Source organism: Monopterus albus, unplaced genomic scaffold, assembly GCF_001952655.1.
Source record: "Monopterus albus unplaced genomic scaffold, M_albus_1.0 scaffold42.1, whole genome shotgun sequence".
In the NCBI taxonomy this organism is placed as follows: domain Eukaryota; kingdom Metazoa; phylum Chordata; class Actinopteri; order Synbranchiformes; family Synbranchidae; genus Monopterus; species Monopterus albus.
The window spans coordinates 1,472,829-1,499,890 of NW_018127922.1; the positions used below are offsets into that span (position 1 = coordinate 1,472,829).

At 39.4% G+C, this 27,062-nt stretch overlaps 1 protein-coding gene and 1 long non-coding RNA gene across 5 annotated transcripts in view; one reads left to right on the forward strand and one right to left on the reverse strand.

Annotated features, from left to right (window-relative positions):
• The window catches only part of rad50 (RAD50 homolog, double strand break repair protein), a 28,587-nt gene extending 10,733 nt beyond the window's left edge, over positions 1 to 17,854 (reverse strand). Inside the window, exons 1-22 of one of the 4 annotated variants that reach the window (XM_020599850.1) lie at positions 17,734 to 17,854; positions 16,361 to 16,494; positions 16,049 to 16,132; positions 15,272 to 15,423; positions 14,978 to 15,163; positions 14,595 to 14,799; positions 14,054 to 14,182; positions 12,311 to 12,476; positions 10,436 to 10,494; positions 10,223 to 10,357; positions 9,711 to 9,917; positions 8,646 to 8,828; positions 8,240 to 8,397; positions 7,982 to 8,157; positions 7,024 to 7,261; positions 2,752 to 2,941; positions 2,274 to 2,400; positions 1,837 to 2,030; positions 1,455 to 1,565; positions 1,006 to 1,098; positions 618 to 731; positions 230 to 357 (exon numbers count right to left, since the gene is read on the reverse strand). In XM_020599850.1, coding sequence (XP_020455506.1) covers positions 230 to 357; positions 618 to 731; positions 1,006 to 1,098; positions 1,455 to 1,565; positions 1,837 to 2,030; positions 2,274 to 2,400; positions 2,752 to 2,941; positions 7,024 to 7,261; positions 7,982 to 8,157; positions 8,240 to 8,397; positions 8,646 to 8,828; positions 9,711 to 9,917; positions 10,223 to 10,357; positions 10,436 to 10,494; positions 12,311 to 12,476; positions 14,054 to 14,182; positions 14,595 to 14,799; positions 14,978 to 15,163; positions 15,272 to 15,423; positions 16,049 to 16,132; positions 16,361 to 16,489 — 3,164 coding nt within the window. In that variant the 5' untranslated portion in view covers positions 16,490 to 16,494; positions 17,734 to 17,854. The other 3 variants (XM_020599851.1, XM_020599853.1, XM_020599852.1) reach the window with 3 other exon arrangements.
• On the forward strand, positions 16,925 to 26,063 carry LOC109960034 (uncharacterized). Its single transcript, XR_002274933.1, has 3 exons — positions 16,925 to 17,343; positions 19,072 to 19,175; positions 25,930 to 26,063. It is a non-coding gene; the product is annotated as an uncharacterized LOC109960034 (long non-coding RNA).
• The last annotated feature ends 999 nt before the right edge of the window (positions 26,064 to 27,062 follow it).

Here is a 27,062-nt window from a genome sequence, read left to right on the forward strand (position 1 = left end):
GCAGTTTAGGATAGAGTGGCAGCAATCAGCTCCGGCTGCTGTGATGCTGCCATTCTGTGCCGCTGTGCCCAGTAGAAAATATGGTTTACAGATACAAGTGTGACAGCTCTGAGATAAAGGAGACTGGGGCTATCTTGAACACTTAACCTCTGTACAGCTTGGGCCCCTTTTATCATGCTATCAAACTCAGTGATCTTACACATGAATGATAATGGTACAGTGCTCTTACCGGCGCAGCTGCAACACTTGCATATTGCCCATTTCTTTTGAACGAGCCTCATGTTGAGCCATAACCTCCTTCAACTCCTCAACACGCTTCCTCAACGTCAGGTTGTCCTGCAACCAACGCTCCTGGACCTAAGAAATATGAAAAAGGTACAAATGTATTAACTACTATCAAAAGTACTTGTGCAATGTCTCTCTACATGTTCCTACAGCAGAAACCTGCCGGGGCAATACCCATCTCTAAGTAGGTGTTTTAGTTAAAGACCATACAGAAGAGTGTTCCACTGCCCTCGCCGGTACAATCATGGACTGAACTTGTAACTTTCAATAAAAATGGAAGACCAGAGACAGAAAAACATTAAATATGACAATAATGAAGCAGGAGGCTGTGCCTTTTGGGTATCTATGTCCTGGCGAATGTTTCCAATCTCCTTGTTGATCTTCTCTTTATGCTTCTCAGCCTCATGTAGATGAGTATTAGTTTCTTGAAGCTCAGACTCTTTTTGCTACAAGAGAAACAGGAGCAGATGTTCAATAATTTCACAAATCATCAATCATACAATTTTAGTCAAACTTATACAGATAATATCAACAAAAATAATGATAAGGTCATGTGAAGAAATGGGCAAACTAAGCAGGTGTTTCAAAGTGAATAAAGACAGCATACATTTACTGTGCATAGTAAATGTATGTATGCAATGTCCATGACAAAATGACACATGGAGGAACCAGAAAACAAACAAACACATGTATCTAGTAGGATAGTGGAAAACCTATTACCTCTTTGTACTCATCTTTGCCCTCATCTGTGTATTTGTTGATGTCTTTTTCCAGCGTGGTGATAACCTTCACTCTCTCTTTTATAGCACCGATCTGTCAGTGAGTGTTAGAATAGTGACAAGACTGAGTAGGCATCCAAAAAGTCATATGTAGCACAAGTAGTTCACAACTGCTTGTAAACAATTCCCCGTGATACTTCAATCATTATCAGGATATGACCTGGTTAGTACCATTTCTTAAACTATGGAACCACAACAGTATATATTTTTATAACCTTCTAAGCTCCTTAAAACACTGTTGACTATTAATATCTCAATATTAAATATATCCAGTCATAATCTACCTTGTCCCGTTGCCATGTGAGTAAAGCCACTGTTGCAGAATTCATGCAGCTTTCAGTAAAGAACACAAGTGCAGTGAAACAAAGACAGAAGAGAGAATGTATCCACCTTCTCCTGTCCTTCTTCCTGCCTCTCCCTCTTGCGCACCATCAGCTCCTGCTTCTCTTGCTGCAGCTTCTCTAAAGCAGCAGACAAAGGGGACAGCTGTTCCTTTGCTTCCTAGTTGGACACATCGTAGGGGAAAAGGGACAAAATGGCATATTTATAGGGAACAGACATTCTTATTTTACTGTAAAAGAAATGAAGTAAACAAGAACATGGAAAGAGGTGAACTAAAAGTACAGTGAAACATAAACACCACAGCATTACTGTTATTGTGCACATATAAAAAAGTGAATCAATGCAGGCCATACACAGTGACCATTTATGAAAATTATATTACAACTTCTCAGAAGAAGCTTGCATAAACAAACAAACAAACAAAAAGTACCCTGATGTCTCTGGTTAAAGCCTGTATCTCAGCGGTGAACTCGACACACTGCTCCGCCAGCTGCTGCTGCTTCTGCAGATCACTGCTCAGCTGGAGCTTCTCAGCTCTCGTCTCATTCACGGCACTTTTCAGTGCCTGAATCTGCTCCTGCTGGTCCTGAATCAGCTTACGTTTGAGCTCCATCTTGCTGGAGGCTGCAAGGACACAAACAGGCGAGAACAAAAGAAAACATCTTTAAAAAAAAAAAAAAAAAAGTCTTGTTTAACCTGATGATCTGTACGACTTTGACTTTGCGTCAAACATGTGGGGATCACATCTCAGCAGTTCAAGATAAAACAAGTGACCAAGAAGAGATGGTGAAACTACAACAGAAGATCAACACTGTAATAAAAATAAATGTCCCTCTAAATGGGTGTGCCTGTATTATGTCATCTTACTGGTGTCTATCTTGAGTTGAGTTTCTTGTTTCTCCTGACTGACTTGCTGGATGGTTCTGGTCAGGTCTACCCCCTGGAGTTTGGCTTCCTGTTGAGCTATTTTCCTGTCCACCTCTTTAAGGTCCATCTGGAGAGAAAAAATTATGTACAAGACCGGAGGGTACAGCAATTTTTGGGACTTTATAAGTGTGTTAGTGTGATGATTATGTCAGTGTCACAACTCAAATGCCAATTAAATCACGTTTCTTCTCTGACAAATCAGAAAATTGCGAAAATGAGAAACAGTGCTGACAGGGAACCAAGGAAAACATTCTGGGTGAAGAGCGGATTAAGACAAAAAGGGTGTAAAGATTAAAAGGGAAGAAAGAGTAAAAATGAAAGCAGTAGAGGCAGAAACTGGTTGTGTCTTTACTGAGGATCAGAATGTACAGGTTGGACAGAGGTGGTCTCAAAGACTGAGAAAGCAGGAGGATGGTACCAGGTATCTGTCCATGAGAGAAATGTCTTGTTGGCAGGCTTTGACTGTTTCATCCTCTGACATCAGAGTACTGAGCAGAGTCTCCTGCTCCTCCAAATCATCCTTCAGTCTCTCGATTTCTCTGTTCACTGTGTGTAGACGGTTTTTCAGCTCAGGCACCTCCTTTTCCTGCAACTGTTCAATTGCCAGTCTGGGAGACAGGAAAAAGAAAAGAAATATACTTTGAGCAAAGAGTAAAGGAGTTTCTGATGCCTTGTGGTTTTTCAGGGAACAGGTTCCTCTGAAGCCTCCCATACATGACTAAATGGATGTCCACTTGAAAATTCTACTATGCCATGAATTTTAACATACTCTTTTGAAGTATCTAGGGTTTGTTGCCACGAAGCAACACCTGAAACACTTCACTCAGAACACAGGAGGGGGTCCCATGAATACTAACTAGATTTATACTTAACACAGGGGTTTAGAATACCTATGACTTAGGTTTTGCTATACAGTGGGTACAGAAAGTATTCAGACCCCCTTAAATTTTTCACTCTTTGTTATATTGCAGCCATATGCTAAAATCATTTAAGTTCATTTTTTTCCTCATTAATGTACACACAGCACCCCATATTGACAGAAAAACACAGAATGTTTGACATTTTTGCAGATTTATTAAAAAAGAAAAACTGAAATATCACATGGTCATAAGTATTCAGACCCTTTGCTCAGTATTTAGTAGAAGCACCCTTTTGAGCTAATACAGCCATGAGTCTTTTTGGGAATGATGCAACAAGTTTTTCACACCTGCATTTGGGGATACTCTGCCATTCCTCCTTGCAGATCCTCTCCAGTGCTGTCAGGTTGGATGGTAAACGTTGGTCGTCATGTTTAACATGTCATTTTGCTTCAGTGGCATTTTGGTCTGTTTCACCCAGATAGATGAGTCGGTGTGAAAATGTGGGAAAGATGGTCAAAAATGTGATTTAATGTGCTTCTCTTAAAAGCAGTTGTAGGTTTGGTGGTTGAATAAAAATGGGAAGGAGAAAGCTGTGTGACCACACAAAGCAGTTTTGAGTTTTGAGATTCAGTAAATTTGCCACTTCCCCTTTTTTTAACTGTCTTCTTTTTTATGTGGTGTCAAATCTGTGAAAAAGAAAACATTTGTTTGTACATGACCCGGTTGTACTTTTCCTCAGATGCCTGGTAATATCTAACATCTTCAGAATGAATCTAAATGGTAAATCATAATAATGTGGTTTATGATGACATATGAGTGCACTTTTCAAAGTACTCTACATCAGGATATTTCATTCTGACTGACAAGATGTACTTAACATGTACTTACCAAACAAACAAAAACACTATCTTTATAATAATGACCCTCATCAGTCAAATTAAATATTCTTCATATTTTATATTAGAAAACCAGACAGGAAAATGTTGTTTTTACTGCGCCAACCAAACCAGTGCTTTCAGATGAAGACTTTTAAAGTGTAGGTGAAAACTAAAAATCGACAGTATGAATCTTTCATCACAGGAACTCACAGGAATTGCACATTAAATAGTTTATTATTGAAAGAAAAGTGGATGAATAAATCAATTATAAAACAAACACAAGTGAGAATACATGGAGGACTGCAGACTTAATCTAAACGATATCCGGGACTCACCGCTCAGCAGGGAGGGATTTCATTCATGAAGTGCTGGAGGAAGAAATGGGAGGATGTCTGACCTTCGCTCCCATACTTATGTCTGTGACAGGAGGGTGTCCCTGTGTTGTTGTCAGGCCGGTCCGTCAAGCAGTTACCACACTGAAAAAGGAAAGGTCCTGTGTAAGAACAGAAATCCTGAGTAAAGCCCCTTTCACAAGACATTTCACAAGCTCAACCAAGCTGGCAGAAAGTAACATAGAGGCACTGGGTTGATAAAGTCAGTGATAAAAGTGACTCTGGTGAACTCAACATGTCCTCACCAGTATCTTCAAGTTAAAACCTGACTTAGTTATTTTCCAAAACTACTGTGTTGTTGGTGTGGACTGTAATATAAAAAGGTGTTTCTGTGAAAAATGACCTGGGAGAACTGGGAGATCCTTTGTCAGGAGCCTTACATATATAAGCTTTAGCTGTACTTTAGTATTTTGTCAGCATTGTACAGTAGCTGAATAAACCTTTGTGAAGTTAGGCCTACATTGCACTACCTGCAGTAATTTTTACAGTGCCTTGCGAAAGTATTCGGCCCCCTTGAACTTTGCGACCTTTTGCCACATTTCAGGCTTCAAACATAAAGATATAAAACTGTAATTTTTTGTGAAGAATCAACAACAAGTGGGACACAATCATGAAGTGGAATGAAATTTATTGGATATTTCAAACTTTTTTAACAAATAAAAAACTGAATAATTGGGCGTGCAAAATTATTCAGCCCCTTTACTTTCAGTGCAGCAAACTCTCTCCAGAAGTTCAGTGAGGATCTCTGAATGATCCAATGTTGACCTAAATGACTAATGATGATAAATAGAATCCACCTGTGTGTAATCAAGTCTCCGTATAAATGCACCTGCACTGTGATAGTCTCAGAGGTCTGTTTAAAGCGCAGAGAGCATCATGAAGAACAAGGAACACACCAGGCAGGTCCGAGATACTGTTGTGGAGAAGTTTAAAGCCGGATTTGGATACAAAAAGATTTCCCAAGCTTTAAACATCCCAAGGAGCACTGTGCAAGCGATAATATTGAAATGGAAGGAGTATCAGACCACTGCAAATCTACCAAGACCTGGCCGTCCCTCTAAACTTTCAGCTCATACAAGGAGAAGACTGATCAGAGATGCAGCCAAGAGGCCCATGATCACTCTGGATGAACTGCAGAGATCTACAGCTGAGGTGGGAGACTCTGTCCATAGGACAACAATCAGTCGTATACTGCACAAATCTGGCCTTTATGGAAGAGTGGCAAGAAGAAAGCCATTTCTTAAAGATATCCATAAAAAGTGTCGTTTAAAGTTTGCCACAAGCCACCTGGGAGACACACCAAACATGTGGAAGAAGGTGCTCTGGTCAGATGAAACCAAAATCGAACTTTTTGGCAACAATGCAAAACGTTATGTTTGGCGTAAAAGCAACACAGCTCATCACCCTGAACACACCATCCCCACTGTCAAACATGGTGGTGGCAGCATCATGGTTTGGGCCTGCTTTTCTTCAGCAGGGACCGGGAAGATGGTTAAAATTGATGGGAAGATGGATGGAGCCAAATACAGGACCATTCTGGAAGGAAACCTGATGGAGTCTGCAAAAGACCTGAGACTGGGACGGAGCTTTGTCTTCCAACAAGACAATGATCCAAAACATAAAGCAAAATCTACAATGGAATGGTTCAAAACTAAACATATCCAGGTGTTAGAATGGCCAAGTCAAAGTCCAGACCTGAATCCAATCGATAATCTGTGGAAAGAACTGAAAACTGCTGTTCACAAATGCTCTCCATCCAACCTCACTGAGCTCGAGCTGTTTTGCAAGGAGGCATGGGCAAAAATTTCAGTCTCTCGATGTGCAAAACTGATAGAGACATACCCCAAGTGACTTACAGCTGTAATCGCAGCAAAAGGTGGCGCTACAAAGTATTAACTTAAGGGGGCTGAATAATTTTGCATGCCCAATTTTTCAGTTTTTTATTTGTTAAAAAAGTTTGAAATATCCAATAAATTTCGTTCCACTTCATGATTGTGTCCCACTTGTTGTTGATTCTTCACAAAAAATTACAGTTTTATATCTTTATGTTTGAAGCCTGAAATGTGGCAAAAGGTCGCAAAGTTCAAGGGGGCCGAATACTTTCGCAAGGCACTGTATGTGGCTGGGTCATTTCCCATGCCGATCAGTCACAGTTCCTGTGGTTCCCCATGTGACAACTCAGTAGCCATATTATTATTTCTTTTTAATGAGCCAGACTCGACCATTTCAATCAGTTAAATTCTTCTGAATATCAACCACCTTCCCGAAAGGTTAGATATAAAACTAACAGAATGTCAGCCAGGTAACTACCCGCTCATTTGTGGGATTTTATTCAGGTCATGAAGAGACAGTGGACAGAGCCAGGATAAAATCTCACTTGTATGGTAATCTAGCTCCATCCAGTGGAATTTGACAGATGAATCAATAATAATATCCTGAAGACAAAATAGCCACATTCTAAGGTAGAACAAAAATCCTGCCATTGATATAACTTAAACTAAATTCATCAATTTTTTGACATTTCATGACACAATAGTCAGGTACACTTGTTATTCTTTACCTGACAGGTTTGAGAGCCAACATCTCATCCCTCTTCCTCTCTTTCTTCTTCAGATCCTGCTCAGTGTTTTTTAGCCTGTCTGGCACCAGGCGTAGTTTGGACTGCATGTCACTGATAACTTCCTGCAGATCAGACTCTGAAGGAAATGTACGCTGACACACAGGGCAGCAGGGCTCTCTCTGCTCTGTGAGCTGGCTGATGAACTGAGTGTACACTGCCGTGGCACCAGCTAGCATGGCTATACAAAAAAAACAAATACATCTATATTCATTTGTATCACTTTTATCAATATACCTACTACTAGAATTAGACCTGTGTGTGTGCAGTCATCAGCTCCATTGTTGCTCTGCAATAAACACTGAGATCAACTCAACCAATACTGACAAGAGAGACAGCAGAAGACAATTACAAGATTAAAATGAGATTCTAGTACTGGCTGTAACGTCATCCATGCCAGGAGTCATATCACATAATTTTCAATAAAAATAACATAAATGCTTTGTAGCTTAAAGTGTCCATAGCATTCTCATTTCTAGCCATTTAATTTTTAATCTTGGGAATAAAATGTAGTCCAGTACAACACTACCTTTAACTATGACCACAATAATAAACAAATACTTTTATGACAATTTCACCAAAAACATTTAGAGTTTAATAAAGACAGATGTTAAAGCAGAAGTGTTGCACTGATGGCATATAATACAGGTGGGACTATTAATGTGGCCAGGCAGTATCGTCTCACCTGTCTGTAAGGTTTTCTCCAAGTCTAGACTACTATTAATGTCACTCACATTAACACCATCTCTTGCCCTATCTATCCCATTGAAAGTTGACATTAAAGAGGTAACAGGAAATGAATATAAAGAGACGAGGAACAACATTTCACAGGGTTTAAGGACGGTATCTTAAATCTCCAAGGTCGCCTGTCATTCTTCCATTTTTATCTTGTAGCATTCACCTCTTTGTTTAGATGTCTTCTCCAGATCTTCCTGCAGTTTCGACAGGTCCTGCTCCAGATCCTGACTGCCACACACACTGAAGAACCTCTCTTGTTCTCTGGCTAACTGCTGCTCGTTCTTACGCAGCTCAGCAGCAATGTGGCTTTTATTTTGCTCATTTGATGCTAAGTCCTTACTGAGAAAAATTAAGAAACATAATACTAGTCAGTGCCAACACTTCTAAATCTAATTCTTTAATGCTAACAAATCTTACTAACTTGAGTTTGGCAAGTCGTTCCCTGGTACTGTTGATTTCCTTAGACTTGGCATAGAGCCAATCCTCCAGCTCTCTCTTGTTGGGGAAGTGGCCCAATAATGACACAAGATCTTCACTGTGACGAGACTTGATCCTGCGTATCTGCTCCTCCTTTTCTGTCTGGAGAAAGCAGACAGTATAGACAGAGGAGAAAAGAAAAGTTGATGGAGGCCAGTAACAGAAAAGAAAAAGATGAAGAGGAAAAAAAAGACAGAGAGAGAGGAGATGAACAAACAAGGTTAAATTACCACAAAGGTTCACTCAGAAAGACAGTATAGTAGGGCAGTTTGTGTTTATGGTGATTTGTAACATTTTCATAGTGTGAAGGGCTCTAGCCTGATAATAGGCCAGACGTGAATATTAACAACCTTGTCTTTTTTCAGCATCTCCATTTGCGTGCGTGCAGCGGTGTGTGTGTTGAGCATCTCCATCTCCTGGTCGAGTCGTCTCTGTACACGGTCAAGTTCAGCCTTTTCTTTCTGGAGCTCCACGACCTCAGCCTTCAGATCATCCACGGTGGATTTCTGCATTGTGCTCTGCAAGTCACGCTCCTAAAGAGAAATACACACACAAAGTCATATAATCAAAAGAGTATAATCAAGGCACCATATGAGTTCTATGTTACAGTTCAGTGGTTGTATACATGTACATGTCCATACAGCTGATCATTAATACAGTGTTTTACAAACTTATGCAGATGAAAAAAGGGAGGTGACTTAAAGAAAACAGCAAATGTGGGGTTTCTATCATCAGTGACCACCTGTTCAGTGTCACACACCTAAGGGAAGAGACACAGACAGCGTGAAAGAACTAGCAGTAACAAAGGCTAACTGTTGCGTCGCCTCACGCCACCTTTTTCGGGGCCAGTCGGGCTGAAAAAGTGGCATTTGAACACACTGCACAAACTACAACCAACGGCCGACTAGCATGTACCTTCTGCGCCTGCGTGACATAAATATCTCCCCCTACCAGCAGGTGGAAGTATCTGTATTCACCATTCAGAAATGGAAAGAAGAAAAGCTAGACAGCGGAAATCCAAGTGTAAATAAAGCATCTCTCATTCAACACAGCTGCTGTTTATAGCTGATTCTAAATGAGAATACGTCTGATAAGAAGTTGCAAATTGCACTGCCGTTCTCTCCCCTTGGTCTTTTGATTGTGGAAGAAGAAAGGAGGCTGCAGAGTTGAAAACAAGGAGAAACTGCGCTAAGACAAACAGCCAATCAAAGTGGTCTCTCTCGCCGATGAGGTCCAACACCAGTTCAACACACCGAATTGGCTGAAAAGCTGCCGACAGGGTCCCACTACTGCCAAAGGTGCGAGACACACGAGGAAGACAAGCCCTGACAGATGCTCACCAATGGCCGACGGTGGCCAACTTGGTGTGCCACAAACCTAAGAATCCCCTGGCATGTCCATGTTTGTATACACACCGCTTTAGCCAATTCATTCTCCAGCTCCTGCAGGCGACTAGACGAACACTCTAGTCTCTGCAGCTCTGCTTTGACATTCCTCAGATCCTGCTGTCTCCTTCCCTGCAGGTCTTTCTTAAGCTCTACTGTTCTCTCCAGGCCAGTCTTCTTATCCCTCATTTCATCAATGGACTGCTGCTTCTGTTGCTCTTTATCATGCAGGTCCGTCTGAGTGGAAGTAATAAGAGCAAGAAATCAGGGACTGCAATCATGAATAGCACAATCATTCAAGATCTGACTTGACGTTTGAAAATCTTTCTCACAGGTCTTAATAAAAATGTAAAATAATAATAACAGCAAAAATAATAACATGATATTTTCTTAAATTATCTTGAATATATTAATCTTAATCAGTTCTGTTGCTATTAGAAGGTTAGGGTAGTATAAGAAATAAGTCACAGCATGAGGAGACGACTTTGGTAGTGTGATTTTGTTGTTGTTGTTGCTTTAAGGTCAAGCAAAACATTTCTTACCAAAACCTGATTGACTGCATCTTTTTCTTGCTCCAGTCTCTGAGTGACAAGATGGTGAAAGCTTTCAAGCTGCAGAGTGGCGAAGGGTGGTCTGTCATAGCCCTCCAGCTCCAGATAGGTTGACAACGAGCGAACCTGAGAAAGAGACGAGTAGTCACATAAAATGTTTTAAAATTCTATACGAGTTCATGGACGCAATTTTTTTTCTCTCACCTGAGCGTCACGGTTCTTGATGTTTTGTGTATGACGGTCAGCCTCCGTTTGAAGACGACCTGGAAAAAGAGAGGGGGGTTTCCAGAAGCCAATTTAGTCTTCAAGAAAAGTCTCTTTATCCATTCATCTGTTCATTCTTTTATCAGACACTAACATTTTGTGTTTTGATTCATTTGTGGAAAAAACAGCCTCCACGGCGGAAATATTTTGAGTTCTAGAGCTGATTTCACAATGATTTTAGACTGATTAGTAGTGTTAAGATGGTCTTCATTTTACTCTTAGATTAGTTTAATCTAATCCAATCCTTCAGTTTTTTTTTTTTTAAGGAAAAAGTCTCAATTTACCCAGAATTCAAGGCGAGGATGAATTTTAGACATCGGCCTGAGCTCTTAGTTAAGAGTTACTTAGAGTTAATTAGTTAGAGACTCTTAGTTAAGAGTTCAGCTGTATTCAAAGCCTATCTTTATGAAATTGGCTCCAATCCATTTCTTGAATTGATTCTGATGTGTGCTCGGGTACTTAAGATTGTATACTATCAAAACATACTGCAACAAAAAAGCGATCAAGAATAAATCAACAACTACAGTGCCTTGCAAAAATATTCATACCCCTTGAATTTTTCCACATTTTGTCACATTACAACCACAAACTTAAATGTATTTTATTGGGATTTTATGTGATAGACCAACACAAGGTATCGCATAATTGTGAAGTGGACAGAAAATGATATGTGGTGTTCAAGATTTTTTACAAATAAAAATCTGAAAAGTGTGGCGTGCATATGTATTCAGCCCCCTTTACTCTCATATCCCTAAATAAAATCCAGTGCAACCAACTGCCTTCAGAAGTCACCTAATTAGTAAATAGAGTCCCCCTGTGTGTAATTCAATCTCAGTATAAATACAGCTGTTCTGTGAAGGCCTCAGAGGCTTGTTAGAGAATATTAGTGAACAAACAGCATCACGAAGACTAAGGAACACACCAGACAGATCAGGGATAAAGTTGTGGAGAAGTTTAAAGCAGGATTATAAAAACATACCCCAAGCTTTGAACATCTAACGGAGCAGTGTTCAATCCATCATCCAAAAATGGAAAGAGTATGGCACAACTGCAAACCTACCAAGACATGGCCGTCCACCTAAAGTGACGGGCTGGACAAGGAGAACATTAATCAGAGAAACAACCAAGAGGCCCATGGTAACTCTGGAGGAGATGCAGAGATCCACAGCTCAGGTGGGACAATCTGGGACAGGGGCGGAGGTTCACCTTCCAGCAGGACAATGACCCTAAACACACAGCTAGAGCTACATATTCGTGTGTTAGAATGGCCCAGTCAAAGTCCAGACCTAAATCCTATTGAAAATCTGTGGCAAGACTTGAAAATTGCTGTTCATAAATACTCTCCATCCAATCTGACTGAACTGGAGCTACTTTGCAAAGAAAAATGGGCAAAAATTGCAGTCTGTAGATGTGCAAAGCTGGTAGAGACATACCCCAAAAGACTTGCAGCTGTGAGTGCAGCGAAAGGTGCCATGACAAAGTATTGACTCAAGGGGGCTGAATACATATGCACGCCACACTTTTCAGATTTTTATTTGTAAAAAATCTTGAACACCACGTATCATTTTCCGTGCACTTCACAATTATGCGATACCTTGTGTTGGTCTATCACATAAAATCCCAATAAAATACATTTAAGTTTGTGGTTGTAATGTGACAAAATGTGGAAAAATTCAAGGGGTATGAATATTTTTGCAAGGCACTGTACTTGTTTAATTTCAGGCAAAATACTATTTGAACAAAGAAGCTGTTCAAACATTGATTAGCTACCCTGGTACACAGACTGGTACTTGTGTGCAGGGTACACATGACTACCTTGTTCTACCAGGAGCTCTGCCCTGACTCTATTCAGTCTCTGACAGTCCCGGTCTGCTCTCTCCAACTCCTTCTGGCAGTCTGTCAGCCTCCGTTCCTTCTCCCTCACCGTCCTTTGGTGGTTCTGGTAAATCTCCTGCAGCTGCTCGTCTGAACCCTGGAACACCTGCCATGAACACAGTTCACTTGCTTAGGATGGCTCTGAACTCAAATTACAGCTTAGCAAAATGACAGGGTCAGAGTTATGACATTTACACTACTGGATCCTTCAAAATGACCTGGAAAAAAGGAATGAAGACACATCATCCACCTATTTCAGGCATAAATATGCATGCATATAGAAAGAGCACTACATCATTTCTACATTTTGTTTGAGGTACTGTATTTGTGTATCTACAATAAACAGAGAATATCACTGGCAAAACAGAGCTTGTGTAACTGAACATTACATCTAGGAAGGCTGGATTTTACTTGACATTTAACTGTTTTACAGCACAATACAAGGTGCAAATCATAAACAACTTTAATGTAGCTCCACTTTTCTAATGTATTGCTCCATTTCATTGTCAAGGGAGAAACCTATGATTACAACTACTATTGATTGATTGATTGATTCTTTCAAGCATGTAAAGACAGTCGATATGACAACACACATAATTTCACACATATCCACAAATGCTAATCCATTATCAATTTGCTTATACCTAGTACTATGTAACAAAATACACTGTGGTTTATAAAAAAAAAAGATGCCATAATTTTGCCAAATACAAAAGCTTGGAGCACCTTTAATTTTGAACTAACACATTATCACACTGACAATTCACCTTTGTGACAAACATCAACATAAAGGAGTAATCGGTCGCCGCTATCATACAAAAACCAAGAGACTCAACTGTCCACTGTCAAACAGGAGGAGGATAGAGATTCCTGGCTCCTGTAAGGCATGGAAACAGAAGCATCACATAGGCCAACGATGAAGTGGCTGGTCATTACAGAACTTCAACAACCTCATTCACCATCTGAGTTTTCCATTTAGAGTAATACCACTCCATTCACTGAAGAGTTGGAGTACTATTAAGCAGCTAAATAAACTCTTCAAGAGGGAGACCTCTTGTTTTCCTCTTTTTAACCTCATCAGCTTCTTTTAATGCATTTCATTTTCTACCTAATCTTTTAAATTTATTCTTAATTATCTTTAAAGCCTCTTGCTGGGTTTCACAAAACAATTTAGCCAAGTGCTGTCTCCATAATCTATGGTGTCTATGAAGAATGAGAAATGACTCTGGTGCTGGACCCAGTGTTTCCTCCCACTTTTTATTACTCACTGACAATTTAATTTCCTAGTAAATCTTTCCGCAAAATTATTTTCTCTTTTTTCCCATTGTAAAAATTGATGTTAGTTTACATATGCAAATATTACACATTATTTGTCTGTGCAGATTCTCAGTCATCCAGGTCATAGTAAACTGAAAAAACCTTAGAAAAAAATCAACTGGACTTAGATTTCTAGATTGAAGACATTTCACTTCTCATCCAAGAGGCTTCATCAGTTCTGACTGACTGGTGTTGAGCCGGAGATATTTATCCCCCTCGGTGGTGTTTATATCCAACTGTGGACTGAAACACCAGTCAGTCAGAACTGATGAAGCCTCTTGGATGAGAAGTGAAATGTCTTCAATCTAGAAATCTAAGTCCAGTTGATTTTTTCTAAGGTTTTTTTTCATTACACATTATTACTACCTGTTCCATTGTTTCCTCCAGCTCCCTGTTGTCCTCCTCCATCTGCTTCTTCCTGCTCTCTAAAGCCTTGACCTCACTGTCCAGCTTCATCACTTTTACAAGTTTCGTGTCAATAGTGAGCAGCTGATTCTGAAGATTAAATAAGAACATAAAGGACATTACTGTTACACTTTATTCATACCTACACGTGGCACAACCTGTTGGGCTTAGTGTATGTTGAGCTTTATAGTCCTCCTGACTACATGCCTTCATCTCATGCCTATTAAGTACAGTGATTCCAACATATAACTGAGAGGGAATAGGCATCAGAATCCAGCATATATATCTGCAAAGTCTAGATAGAAAACAAGGCTTGTGGTGGGTATCTGTCATTATTTTTGACATTCTACATTGTTCAAATCTTCACTGTGGCAACCCCTCTACGGGAAAAGCCGAAAGTGACTTTCTTGTAGGAAGTTAAATTTTTGGTAAAAGGATCCTCGCTTTACTTTTAGTGCACAGTACTGTATACAGTATCAGCATAAGTGCTTCATCAACCCACCTCCAATGGATTAATCTGACTCTCTATTTTCTGGACGCTGTCTTTAGAGGCCATCAGCTGAGCCTCCTTGGTAGCCACTGTTTCTCTTATCTGCTGGGCCTTCTCCTTGTTCTGCTTCAGGTAGCGCAGCTCTACCTGACACTCTCTGACTGTCTGGCTCTGCGCGAGACGCAGCTGACGCATCGTGTCCAGAGCTTTTATATACCTGGGAGAAATAAAAACAGGTAGTAATACAGAGTTTCCCCATAATGGCAATATCTGAATGGCAAACGAAGGTTAGTAGTTTCACTGGGGTGCATGTGTTCTTTTATTTTAGCTAATGTGATGGTATGGCTTTCAAAAAAACAGAAACAGACAAAAATATAAGAATGTGTGGACTTCACTTGGTTGCAGCGAAAATGGAGTCAAACTTGTCTTTGAGTGCTTTGCCTTCACTGAGTGGCCAGTTAGACTCTTCTTGGTGGCAGAAGATGACATGATTCAGCACAGGCTTCGATACACCCAATGAAGAAATCATCTCTCTGTCCAGTTCACCACACTTAGATGACAAGCTCAGCTTTTGACCATCTCTGGGTGGATGATGATAGGTTCACATGTAAAGAAAGGGTTATAAAACCTAAAAATCTAGGGAATATTAATCAAAACAATGATTAAAGAAACTTGAGACTGTGGCCTACTTCATTCTGGTGATGACCTGCTCTAAGCTTTTGAAGGTGTAGCTCTTTGCCTTCTGAGTACAGCACATGGAGCGTTGGATGGTCACTTTCTCTCCGTTAACATCCGTGAATAAGAGTTTAATCTGTGCTCGCACATCTGTCTCATGGGCATCCTGGAATTCACACAGCATAAATTTAATTTCACAAAGACATCCTGTGAAAGCCACTCATCTGATGGGACCTGAAGAAGCAGCTTTGGTACATTTCTAAGTTCTAGACAAATCTAAAGCAAGTACAAAAACAGGTCATGAGACCTTTATGAATGAACAAATGCATGAATATATGAACACAAATTAATTTCCATTTCTTAATTGGCTAAATCTCAGGCAAGAACTGACAAGATTTGTAGATTAGTTTCTCACATACTGACAAAGTGCATGTATAGAGGAGTCTTACTGTTACATGACTTAAATTAACCTTTTGATGCACAAGGCACCTCTGAATGCTGCATCTTTTATTAGGTGAGAAAGATTAAAATACTAAGGACAAAACAGCTATACACAAGTTTGTTGTAATGATAAAGCAGTCACAATTTCATCCAAACCCATCCAGTAAATCATAATTTGTCTCAAAAGTCCACCACTGCTTCATTTTAAGTATGTATTCTGCCTCTGGTACAAGGCCTAACACTGAAACAGTGACATATATATCATTATTAAAAGTTATACTAGTCAGTTCAATAATAAGAACATATAGTATGATCAGTTAACTGTCAGGTTAACTGGACAGTGAGCTCACCTTTGGATCATGAACAAATGCAGCTCCTTTAGATCCAGGAGGAAGTTCCCCTGATGTTGCATACTTAAGGCACTCAATGATAGTCTAAAACACAACAAACCAAGAATTAAAATAAGATTGTTACATTTATCATTTTGAAATGTATTACATCCAACTTTTTCTGTGGCTACCTGCAAGATATAAAAAAAGAAAACAAATCAAAGTACAGGTGTCAACTCAAAAGCACAGTGCGCAATTTACTGTTAGTTCTCTGCAGATCACACTTCACACTCAACTTTTGGTCTTGTCAAAAGTCAAGATGTGGTCTCATACCGTTTTCCCTGCTCCATTAGGTCCAACCAGCACAGTCAAAGGAGTAAAAAAAGAGATTACTTGTCTGTCTTTATCCTCAATCCCAAAGCTCCTCACCCCAAGGATGCCCATCCTGTCAATTTTTGACATTTTTGCTGTTTGAAAGAGAAAGACAGAGAGGGTGAGTCGCTGAGCATGAGTAGCAGTGATGAAAACTGATGAGAGAGTAACATGTTTCCTCGATTCCTCTCTCCTCCTATTTTTTCCTTGCACCTTACATGGGCAGAACTAGACGAAAGGAACGGGCGCAAGTGAAGGAAACATGGCCATTGTGGATTAAACAAATGTCTGCAGATAGTAGGGAAACATTCAAATTGATTATGTGATTGTGGTAGTCCTGAGACAGTTCCACATGTTTTGATAATATGCAGGAAGTATGCCTTGGAGAGAAGTAAACTATTTTAAAAAATTCTCTGATTTAGGGATTTCTTGCTTTTCTCTTGCTACATTGCTTGGTCCACCTGAGTACCACCAAGTGATTGCAAGGGCTGTTATTCAATTTTTTTTTTTTTTTAATACCAGCGTATAATCAAGGATATGAAAAAAATCTGTGGAGGGCAGTAATAAGCCTTCTTCTTCTTCTTCTATTATTAATGGCGGTTGGCAACCAGCTTTAGGTGGATTACCACCACCTTCCAGACTGGAGTGTTGATCAGAACGGCCCCTACCTACTACCACACCAAAATAACCCAACTTAATTCACCTTAATACGCCTAGTTGGGTATACAGTGACTTGAACTACAGAAGAAGACTGGGCCTACACTGACTTGAACTACAGAAGAAGAAAGGGAAAACAAACAAACGTATGTGTACCCGCAGTAACGTTACAGCAAACTTCAAGACCAAATTATCGTCGCTTCAAAGTTATAGCAAGTTAGGAAAGATCATTCATTCTGAATGTTACATGATTTCCTAATGGGAATATATATGCACCAGTGGTCAAGGTAGGAACGCTGGGTTTATTCGCTTTAATTTCTTTCACACTTCATAAATGTGTTCAGAGATTAAATTCAAACCAAACTATATTTTAAGCGAATATATTTTAATTATCTTAATGTCCTCATATTCTTATGTTGAATATATAGGCAACATATCTGGAAAACTAACGTTACACACTGAACTTAGCAGCACGCTAGCTAAGTCTTTTTTTTTTATTTTTTATTAGCACGCTAGCTAAGTTAACGATGTAGCCAAGTTTGGCTTTCATGCTACATTACGTTGCAGTTTTAACAGTTAACATTTGCTGTTCAGCAGAGTAAACCTTTGCGAAGTAGTACCAGCAAGTACACTAGTGGAAGTCTGTAGCCATTTCTATACAATAAACTGAAACCAACCTCAGACTGTTGTTATTGTGCAGCTCAAAGCTTAAATACAGTTTTCGCGCTATGAGGAATGTGACGTGGGCGGCGACTTCCGGGAGTGGGAACCTTGGAATAGAACATGATCGTATAGAACGGTACGTCCACTTCACGGACATCCTAATTCGAGTCCTAATTTTATTGATGTTCGTGCGCTGTCACCTATTAGACTAATGCTCATATAAACTGTGTCTTCATCTGATAGTCGACGGAAACTGATTTAACTACAGTGAATACTTAACCAATATAGAGCTACAAGAGCATCTTCTATTTATTGCACTTCTATGACCAAGGGGTCGACGGAGCTCAGTCTTCTTCTGTGGTGAAACATCAAATGACGGCCTCTTTTTCACTCCTTGTTATTTAATTTCTAAAGGCAGTGAATTTTTGCTTTAGCTTGTGTTCTGCACATAGTTATGTCCATCTAAATATTGGTTGCATGTAAAGTCTTATATTTGATAAACCTTTCTGTAAAGCAGAGAAGTTTAGTTAATTAATCAATTGTCAGGAAATGTCCAGACAAACAAGTGAACATTTTATAATAAAAAGAAATACAGATTTATCAAGAAAATAAATTCCAGAATAATGTGAAATAATCTTGTGTGGCATGCAACCCTACTTTTCTGCTACTTCATCCACTTTTTGTGTGCTATTCCTACAAACCTAACATATACTCCATAATATTCTGACTGACACTTTTAAATATAACCATTTAAACTGCTGCAGTGGAAAGGTTTTATCAAAGCTGGATTAACACACATTGTTTGTGTTACGTGGGAAACTTCTTTGCCTTGTCTTGTAGTTAAGAACTGGTCTTCCTTGCCAAACATTTAATTATTCAAGTTGACCCATTTATATGTCCTTTAGTCTCTCATTGTTTACCACAAGAGGACAGTGTTTCTCTGTGGAAAAGCTGGTGCTGCCAACTCGCACCATCCTTCGCACCACCTCTCCTCATTTTGTACAGCACCCATTTGTATTGCTGTGGCAGATCTAATGAGGCTGCTGGGTATTGCAGTATCTGTTATTAGACTACAGTTAGATGCAATTGAAATGCCCCTTCTGATTACATAATGTTTTTACACATTTCCATAATTTTCTATAATAGATTGCAATAGCTTGTATAACACCAAATGTATAAACTGTACAATACCTATTATCAAAGCAAAACAGAGTAAAAGCAGATGGTATTTGCAAAAACGCAGTGAAACTGTGTGTGTCTGAGGAAGGGAGAATGAATCTAACTGCAATAAAGGGTTAGGGGTATTTTGAGCCTGTGTTTGGAGTTTAAGAACAGTTTGTGAACATCCACAGGGACCTGCAGTGCTTCTCTACACCACCTACAAGCTGACCCCCTAAAAACCTGAGAACATCTCTTTGACTCCTTCTCTGTTCTCTTCCTCTTGAAAGAATATAAGGTATGCACACATGCTCCCACAACCCACCTTCTGCTTTCAGCCCACTGACTCATTTTATATACGTTTTCAGCCCACTGACTCACTGTGCCTCACTCTGTTCAGCTCATGGCCCTCTTGCTATTTTCATCCTGTCCTGACGTGAAAATGCCATGACCTTGTACCTCGTGTTGAATCACTGGAGGTCTGTGTGTGTTATGTGTATGTGTTGAAGTGTGAAAAACAAATTCCTCACGCCCATTTTCACCCTTTGTGTTTAAATGGCTAATGGAACTGGTTTACTTAGCGCTTTTGATAATTACACAGGTGAATCATGTACCAGCTGGTTCTCCTGCTTATCGTCAAAATATGGTGAGTGGATTGGGGCAATATGAGGGGGCACAACAAAACAAGGTAAAGACATTACAGGGGAAGCACCATAGAAACTGTGAAATTAAATAACAGATAATAGAAAGAGCTACATTTTTTTTAAATAAATAAATAAATTAGATGTTTTGGACTGGCAGCAGTGATCAGTTGCAGATGCTGAAGCAGACAAGTTAGTTGTTTTTTTTTGACATTTTATAAGCTCCTTTCCCAAAAAATTGCAGTGCCAGTATTTTCCTAAATTCTGAAGGACTATTCAGATGGCAAATGTTCTTTCCACTCACTGGAAAGCATGTTGAGTTAGTAAGGGTGGAAATACAAAAAGCTCACTGATTCCATGGTGAGTCAGAGTACTCTCTGCTTCTGCTGGATAGATTGAAATGATACATTTCAAATAGCCAGTGATAACCCTTCAAACCAGTTAATAGTTTTTTTCATAAGTAACGTCTTTTCAAAGACGTTACTTATGAAATGGCTGAACTTACTGTAGTTTCTATCAAACCTAGTGCAGTGGGTTCAAACGGAATATGTATTTCCCATGAAAACACTAAATGTGGATAATTTTTTCTTTTTGTTTCCATTGTTTATGCAGAGGTATATTTATTAGGTTCAGTATACCTTGTGTAAACTGTGATCTCAGCACATCCCATTTGATTATACCTGTCCCAAATGGCCGCATTTGAAGACAGGGCAAAAAGACCACAGTGACAGGGAAGGACAAGAAACAGTGAGTCAAACAAATGGGGATAAAGGTACACTGTTTCAAACAATAGTTGTATGAATAATGAAAACAGAGATATTGAGAGAAGTTCATAAACCTTTGTTATCTCTGCGTCTCCATAATCACTGTATCACACAATCCTACAAAGAATACCTTTGAGGAAAGATAATCAGAAAGTGTGTGCGGTTATCCACACACTGGAATGATTATTGTGTGTATGACTGTAGGCTTTTCGCTCTGCCTTCAACTGTAGCTGCTCTCAAAGTATTTGCGTTTGGACAGTCTACAATGTCTTATGAATTTTCATGCATACCCCTCCCTATTCAAACACCATCAAGCACAGGCAGCTTTTTGATACTAAAAGGAAGCATGTGTGCACTGATATTGCACTGGAAATGAAAAGCAAATAGTGTGTTGTTACTGAAAAGGGAATGATGTTGGAAGAGGAGATGATCTGAGACCAGTGAACATATTAAGGACAGAGGAAGGTAAAGCAGTACTCTAAAGATTTTAGGAGAAAATACAAATGTGCCCTTGCAGAGTGGTTGTAGCGTTTTCTTTTTTTTTTTTTTTTTAAGCGTGTATTGCGTATCAAATGATGCCAAATAATGTCATACATGCAGATTTGAACCTAATTACCACAGTGCTTTAATCTGTGTCCTTCAGAGATGTCCTCTGCATCCAAATAATGTCTCCATATTTCAATATTCAGGAGCTCTTATTGGTGCATTTGTTTTGCCTGGCAGTTCTTACTAAACAGCAACTTATCAGACAGTATAATCTGGAATTCTTTTATACCCTTGGCTGTGTTTCCACTCCTGGTAACATTCTAATCAGCACAAGAAGTGCATGTTATTGATTTGGAGTCAGGCAATTATAAAAAGGGGGAGAGAAAGAGAATTTGGTGGATATAAACAAGAGGTGAAGGAAAAATAATGAATACATATGTTCTGGTCGTGAATGGCAGTAATGAGGTCACTGAAGGGTCCTTTCATTTTATGGCCCTGTCAAAAGCAATCTGTCTTGTATTGTCACATCCCTTCACTGAACACTTGGTTTAAATTCATTTGTCCCATGATATGTGTGATTTAAACCTCCCTATAAATGTCAGTGTGCTTCTCTGCCATTTGTGAATTTAGGGTGATCACATATGGCTGCTTTGCACACTGATTGTTATATCAAGGAAGGCAACAGTTGACTGATCTTTATTGCATATTACCTCAACAGTCTTTATTTCTTTGTAATTCTCTGTCTAAACCACTGTGTGCCTCAATAACAAACCCACATAATTCATATAATAGGCAGCTACAATTAATAAAATTAATAATACATGATTTAGATGAACCAATAATACTAATGCGTTTTCATGCAGACAGTTTGAAATCAAACTACCAAGTGCTTTGCATATGATTATAAGAAAACAGAGAATAAAGAGACTCAAATATTAAAAACTGTGATTTTAATACAGTGAGAAAGAATAAAATTAGCTGGAACTAATTAAAAGCAAAGTATGTCAATGTACTGGATATGTTGTTAATTCAAGTTACTTGACTGTAGCTGCTGAGGTGAAGACACTTAATATTCATCAGAGAAATATCACTGATGATATGAAGTTGAAAAATTATCTTGGATGAGTGTTACTCAGTGCATCTGCTCGCTTTCAGCACTCTATCATCAAACATAGGCGTTAAAATAGACAAATTTCACTACAAAGTTTGACTTGTTGTAAATTAGTTGAAACACACAGGTGAAAGTAATAACCCTGATGATGGCTCTGTGTCATTTAATTACCTAAGTACCCAGCATGCTAAACAGGCCTTTTACACACGTTTGACTTATCAGTGTAGGGACAGAACAGGTGTTGCTAAAAACATTGTGGATCTGTGCTAGTGGAATGAAATTAATAAAAATGAAATGGGAATCAGTAATCAGTTATGTCATTTTCACAACTGTTTGTCAGAATGCACCTGAATTTGGGCTCTGCCAAATTTGTTTTATCAGTATAATGTGTGTGTGGCAAACAAAGGCTGTATAGTCATTACACATTACTTGTTAAATAAGAAAAATAGAAACACGCTGCTATTTGGTGCAGGGAGAACACTGCAGACAAAGCTGAGCGGGTGAAGCAGACACAGACACACAAAGAGGGTGGGAGCCTGCACTGCACCTGTTAATGTGAGATAAATTAGCCTCCCACTGCTGAGGTGTAGTGGTATCAGGAGATGCACAGTATCAATGGAACAACAGTGGCGGACTGCAGCAAAGGACAGGAGGGAGGGAGAAAGAGAAGGGGTGAGCAAGGCAGATGCAGAGAGAAAGAGGAAAATAAAATACTGTAACGTAGCACAATCCATGCAATGAAGAAGTGCCATTCTTTTTGCTAAAATGAAATCTCAAATTGTTCCAAATCAGTTAATAGAAGATGCATCAAAGATAATAGTGATCTATATTATAATGCTGCCTGTTGTTTGTGTTTTTATGTCATCGTGTTTTGCTTGAAAAAGTGTTGCAAATGGGAGACAAACACTGCCCTGTGTACAAGAGTTGATTCTGACATGTGTATGAAGTGTTTTAGTTGTATTAGAGCATTCTGGATCTGAGATTAACAGCTGTGCCAAGCTGTATGAACTGTCTGAGCAGTTGTGAAATCATAAACTCAGTCTAGAAAACTCCTGGACATGACAATTTTTGTACTTTTAAAAAACATCTTTTTCAGTACAACATAAAACTGAATGACACTTGCTGTTGGCGCTGTTTTTAATTTTGGCTCCCACTGACAAAAAAAAAGAGCCTGTGAACATGGCTTGATGAACAGAAATATGCATTGAGCAGATGCTCCAGGGCCCGTTGTCAGAATTTCTTGCAGTATTGTTTGGTGGTCCTTCCATCTTATCTCAGCAGCAAACTTGATGCCCCACTTGTATGATGGAGAATGAGCTGGTAAGTAAAATCAGCAGAGGAAAAGTTGTTAAGTGGGAACATACAGTCAGCTAGGGAGCATTTATCAGGAACGAGAGAGGTGACTATGCTGTCTGGCTCTTACTGTTGCTAAGGCATTCGTATTCTTGTAGGTTTTGTTCATTGTACTAGATGAATTTATTTGTTAACCTATGAGTCATTAATTCCTTATCAGTACTAACATTTGTGCATTTACATTTGTGCGTTAGTGCATGTGTGCAGAATCCAAAAACCTGAGAGTTGTGTATTTTACTGTGCCATAAATAGTTAATATTAAGACAGACATAGGATATGACTTATCTCTTAATCCTCTAGGGAGATTTGAAAAGAAATGTTCATCTGTCATGCTTCCTCACACTTCTTATGTTTTACCATAGCATTCAATTAACTTGGTTTCTCATCATTTCACTTGCATGTATTAATTATTTCATGCCACACAAATATATCTTTCTCATTTCAGACACTGAGCATGTTATTTCCATTAAAAGAGATAATTGAAATGATTACAAAATTATTGATTTGTGAAACAAGGATGTCAACCTTGTAGCCTGATTCATTGTGACAAATTCATAGACTTTGCCCACATATTTGCTATTCATATCAGTCTTACTGAGCATACAGGTACAGTACCTCTGAAGCTGTATTAAATACAGAACGCCATGGCATGCTGTGATGGCTGAGATCAGAGAGACAGCAGCATTAATCAAAGTCTGGCTTTGACAGCAGCAGATTAAAACAGCTGTATTGATGTCAGCCAGGTTCACTCCATTCATATAAGCCAATTTAGACCAGATTAAAGAAAAAAACAACAGTCAATACTGTCACTGAGAGTGTGATTGATGAATGCATCGGAATGACAAACTTAAATACGGTATTGTCAAGTAACAGCTGCTCATACAAATAAACTGATGGTTTCTGAATGAACAGATTCTCAAAGAACAGTTTATATGATGTTCAAAGCTGTAGAATTCCAAAGTTTAATCAATAGTTTTCAATTTGTTCTGATGTAATTCTGTTGTATTTGTTTTTTCCTCATACATGGGTGTAGAGGAAGCGCCAGAGCGCACCTACTATGACGCGTGTGCAGGATTAAGATGTTTTGCTTGTTTTGAGAGCCATGTAAACACTTTTCCTATGGATGCAACTGTAATTGTCCACAAGATCAAATATTGGCATGACTTTATTCTCTGGTGTGGCAGAATAGCAACGTGAATTAGGAGCCATTTGTCATAGGACGTATTCTACCCCGGCGCCGGGGGGACATGTACAACCCCAAATATGAAAAAGAAATATTTGACATGTCATAAAATGCCTCATAAAGCTATAGGAAGGTAGATGTTTTCTCTCTGCTCAAAAGTGTTCAACCGACTCCAAAACGTACTGAATGTTCACTTAACTCCTCCTGCTTCACGTTGGTTTTCATGTCAACCAACAACAGTGAACACATCAGCTGTGCGCGGGGCTCGCAACTTGTCAGCATGTGCCACAGTTTGTGCCCTGCTGGTGTCATGTACTGTTGGCCTACAGCTGATCACTCAAAACAATCTGTTTACAGTACATCACAGCATCACTTGCTGTCTGTTAAAAGTAAAGTTTGTTTCTGCTGCTGATCGCTGCATCTCCACGGCCCCTCCTGGAGCTCATATCCTAGTTTGTCAGTCTGGATGATCTGAGTTTTGTTCTCTCATTTGTCTTTTGTAGACGGGATCTGTATTCAACATTAAACTGTGTCGTTGTGCATTCTGGCAGCACTACGCCTGTACATGTACAGTATGTCAGCCTCTCTGTGGTGTTTCTGGGTCTGTAGGCCTATCTGTCTGTCTGTCCGATGTGGGTAATGAATGTGTGCTGTGGTCCTGCCACATTTGATGGCAGCCTTTTTCTAAAACTGATTTGCTCATCCTACAAACAGCTCCGATTCTCAAAGGGAGCAATTATTCTGTCTCTCCAACACACCTATAGCTCCCAGTGGCACTAGTCATTTCCATTTTGTTATTGTAAAAAACTATCATCCGGATTAATCATCTGTGGAAAAATGATTCTTATTCTTTGCCATCTCCAATTATTTTTTTCTATGAAATTATTGCCTGCTTTTCTCCTTTCATTGCTCAGTGCTGATTATATATCCTAGGCCCATTATGCAAGTTTTTTTTTTTCTCCCTAGCCTCCTTAGATGAGAGAGACAGATTTCATACTAAGGGTGTAGGTTTGGTCTCTACCTTTGTAGGGACACAACTTCCTCCAAGCCTGGTGCTGTGTTAATTGTAACATTTTCATGGGGTCTCTAGAATGAAATTCAACTCGTAGTTTGAGTCACCCACTTTTTTTCTGTTTACTCCAGCTAGCAGCATGACCGCTAGTCTACAGATAACAGAGGGCAGGGTTAGCTTGCTAGTGTGGTGTCTAACAGCTTTTCATTTTAAATCAATGTGGCTACTGGCCGTTTAGCTTACTTTCTAGTCTTTTACTTTCTAGGTGGTGAAAAAACCTCCCCCATGTCTATGACTAAATATTTGCATGTAACTTAAGCTTCAGATTGCCCTCTCTCTTTCATTCAATCAAATGCTAGCATGCAGTCTTGTTGACGTAGCCTCAATCCAAAGATAATGGGCATGTATTGTTCAAATATTAGTAGAGACATTTCTGTCCTCCCAAATTAATGGTAGGTACAGGGTCCTATGCAAAACTATGCCCTTGTCTCATCCATTTTAGGTTGCACTACCAGAGGAAAATGGAGTTGCCATTAATGTGCTTTGACCTTACCAGACAAAGAGCTTCACAACTGCTGCCACCCATTCACATGCTGATGGTGGCAGAGCTGTCATACAAGACACTGTCCTGGCCACTGGGAGCAACTTGGGGTCATTGTCTTGACCCCAGACACTTGTCTGGAGAGACCATGGGTCGAGCCGCCAACCCTGAGATTGGTGGACAACCTGCTGTATCCCTTTGCACAAGTTAAAATGGCTTTTGAAATGATGGTGCTTCACTTCTGAACCAGGGAATTCTTTTGCAAGGCACAGTTTCTACTGACAAAACTGGGTTTCATTTCCTCTAGATTTCCTTTAAAAAACAAGGAAACTTAGTGTCTAAGAATAATCGCACTAAATCTCAGTGAATTAGCTCACTGCAGCACGTGAGTAAGCTCCAACACATTTCTGATTTGTGATCTGGAGAAACTCCATGGAGGCCTATTTGAATACAACATTTGAATTTATAATTGTGCCATAAGGTAATATACTGTACACTCATGGCAGGCGGTCTGCTTAGTATTTACATTTGGCAAAGAAATCTATAGATAGACACGTATGTGAAATATAGTATGTTTAGAGATGAACCTTTTGCATGACTTGATGCCTCCACTACTTTAGAAACTTACTTTATCAAATGAAACTGCCAACAGATGGCCCAAATATCAACTGCACTCAGCAAGGGAGAATGAGAGGAAGTAAGGGAGAGAAATCCACGAGTGCTTGCCAGTTGCTTAAATGGAAATGTCTGCACTGTTGAGATTAAACACAAATAACGAGGGTACCACATAATGAAATAGTTCCACCAAATTAAAGACATTTTTTCAAGATGTGACATTTTTTAACATAATGAGTGTTTCTAAAATATACATTTCTAAAGGTGACTTGTGAATTCCTGAAAGTCTGACTTGGCTGAGTCATTTTCTTGTTCCAACTATGGGTGTTTTGATTGCATTGCCTCAGATTACTACTATGGGTGTTTTGTGTTTTGATTGCATTGCCTCAGATTACCATCACAAGGGTAATTATGTTACTGTTGACTGTTGTGGGTGTGTCACCTGACGAATCTCTGTGTTATTGTTAATGTTAATGTTC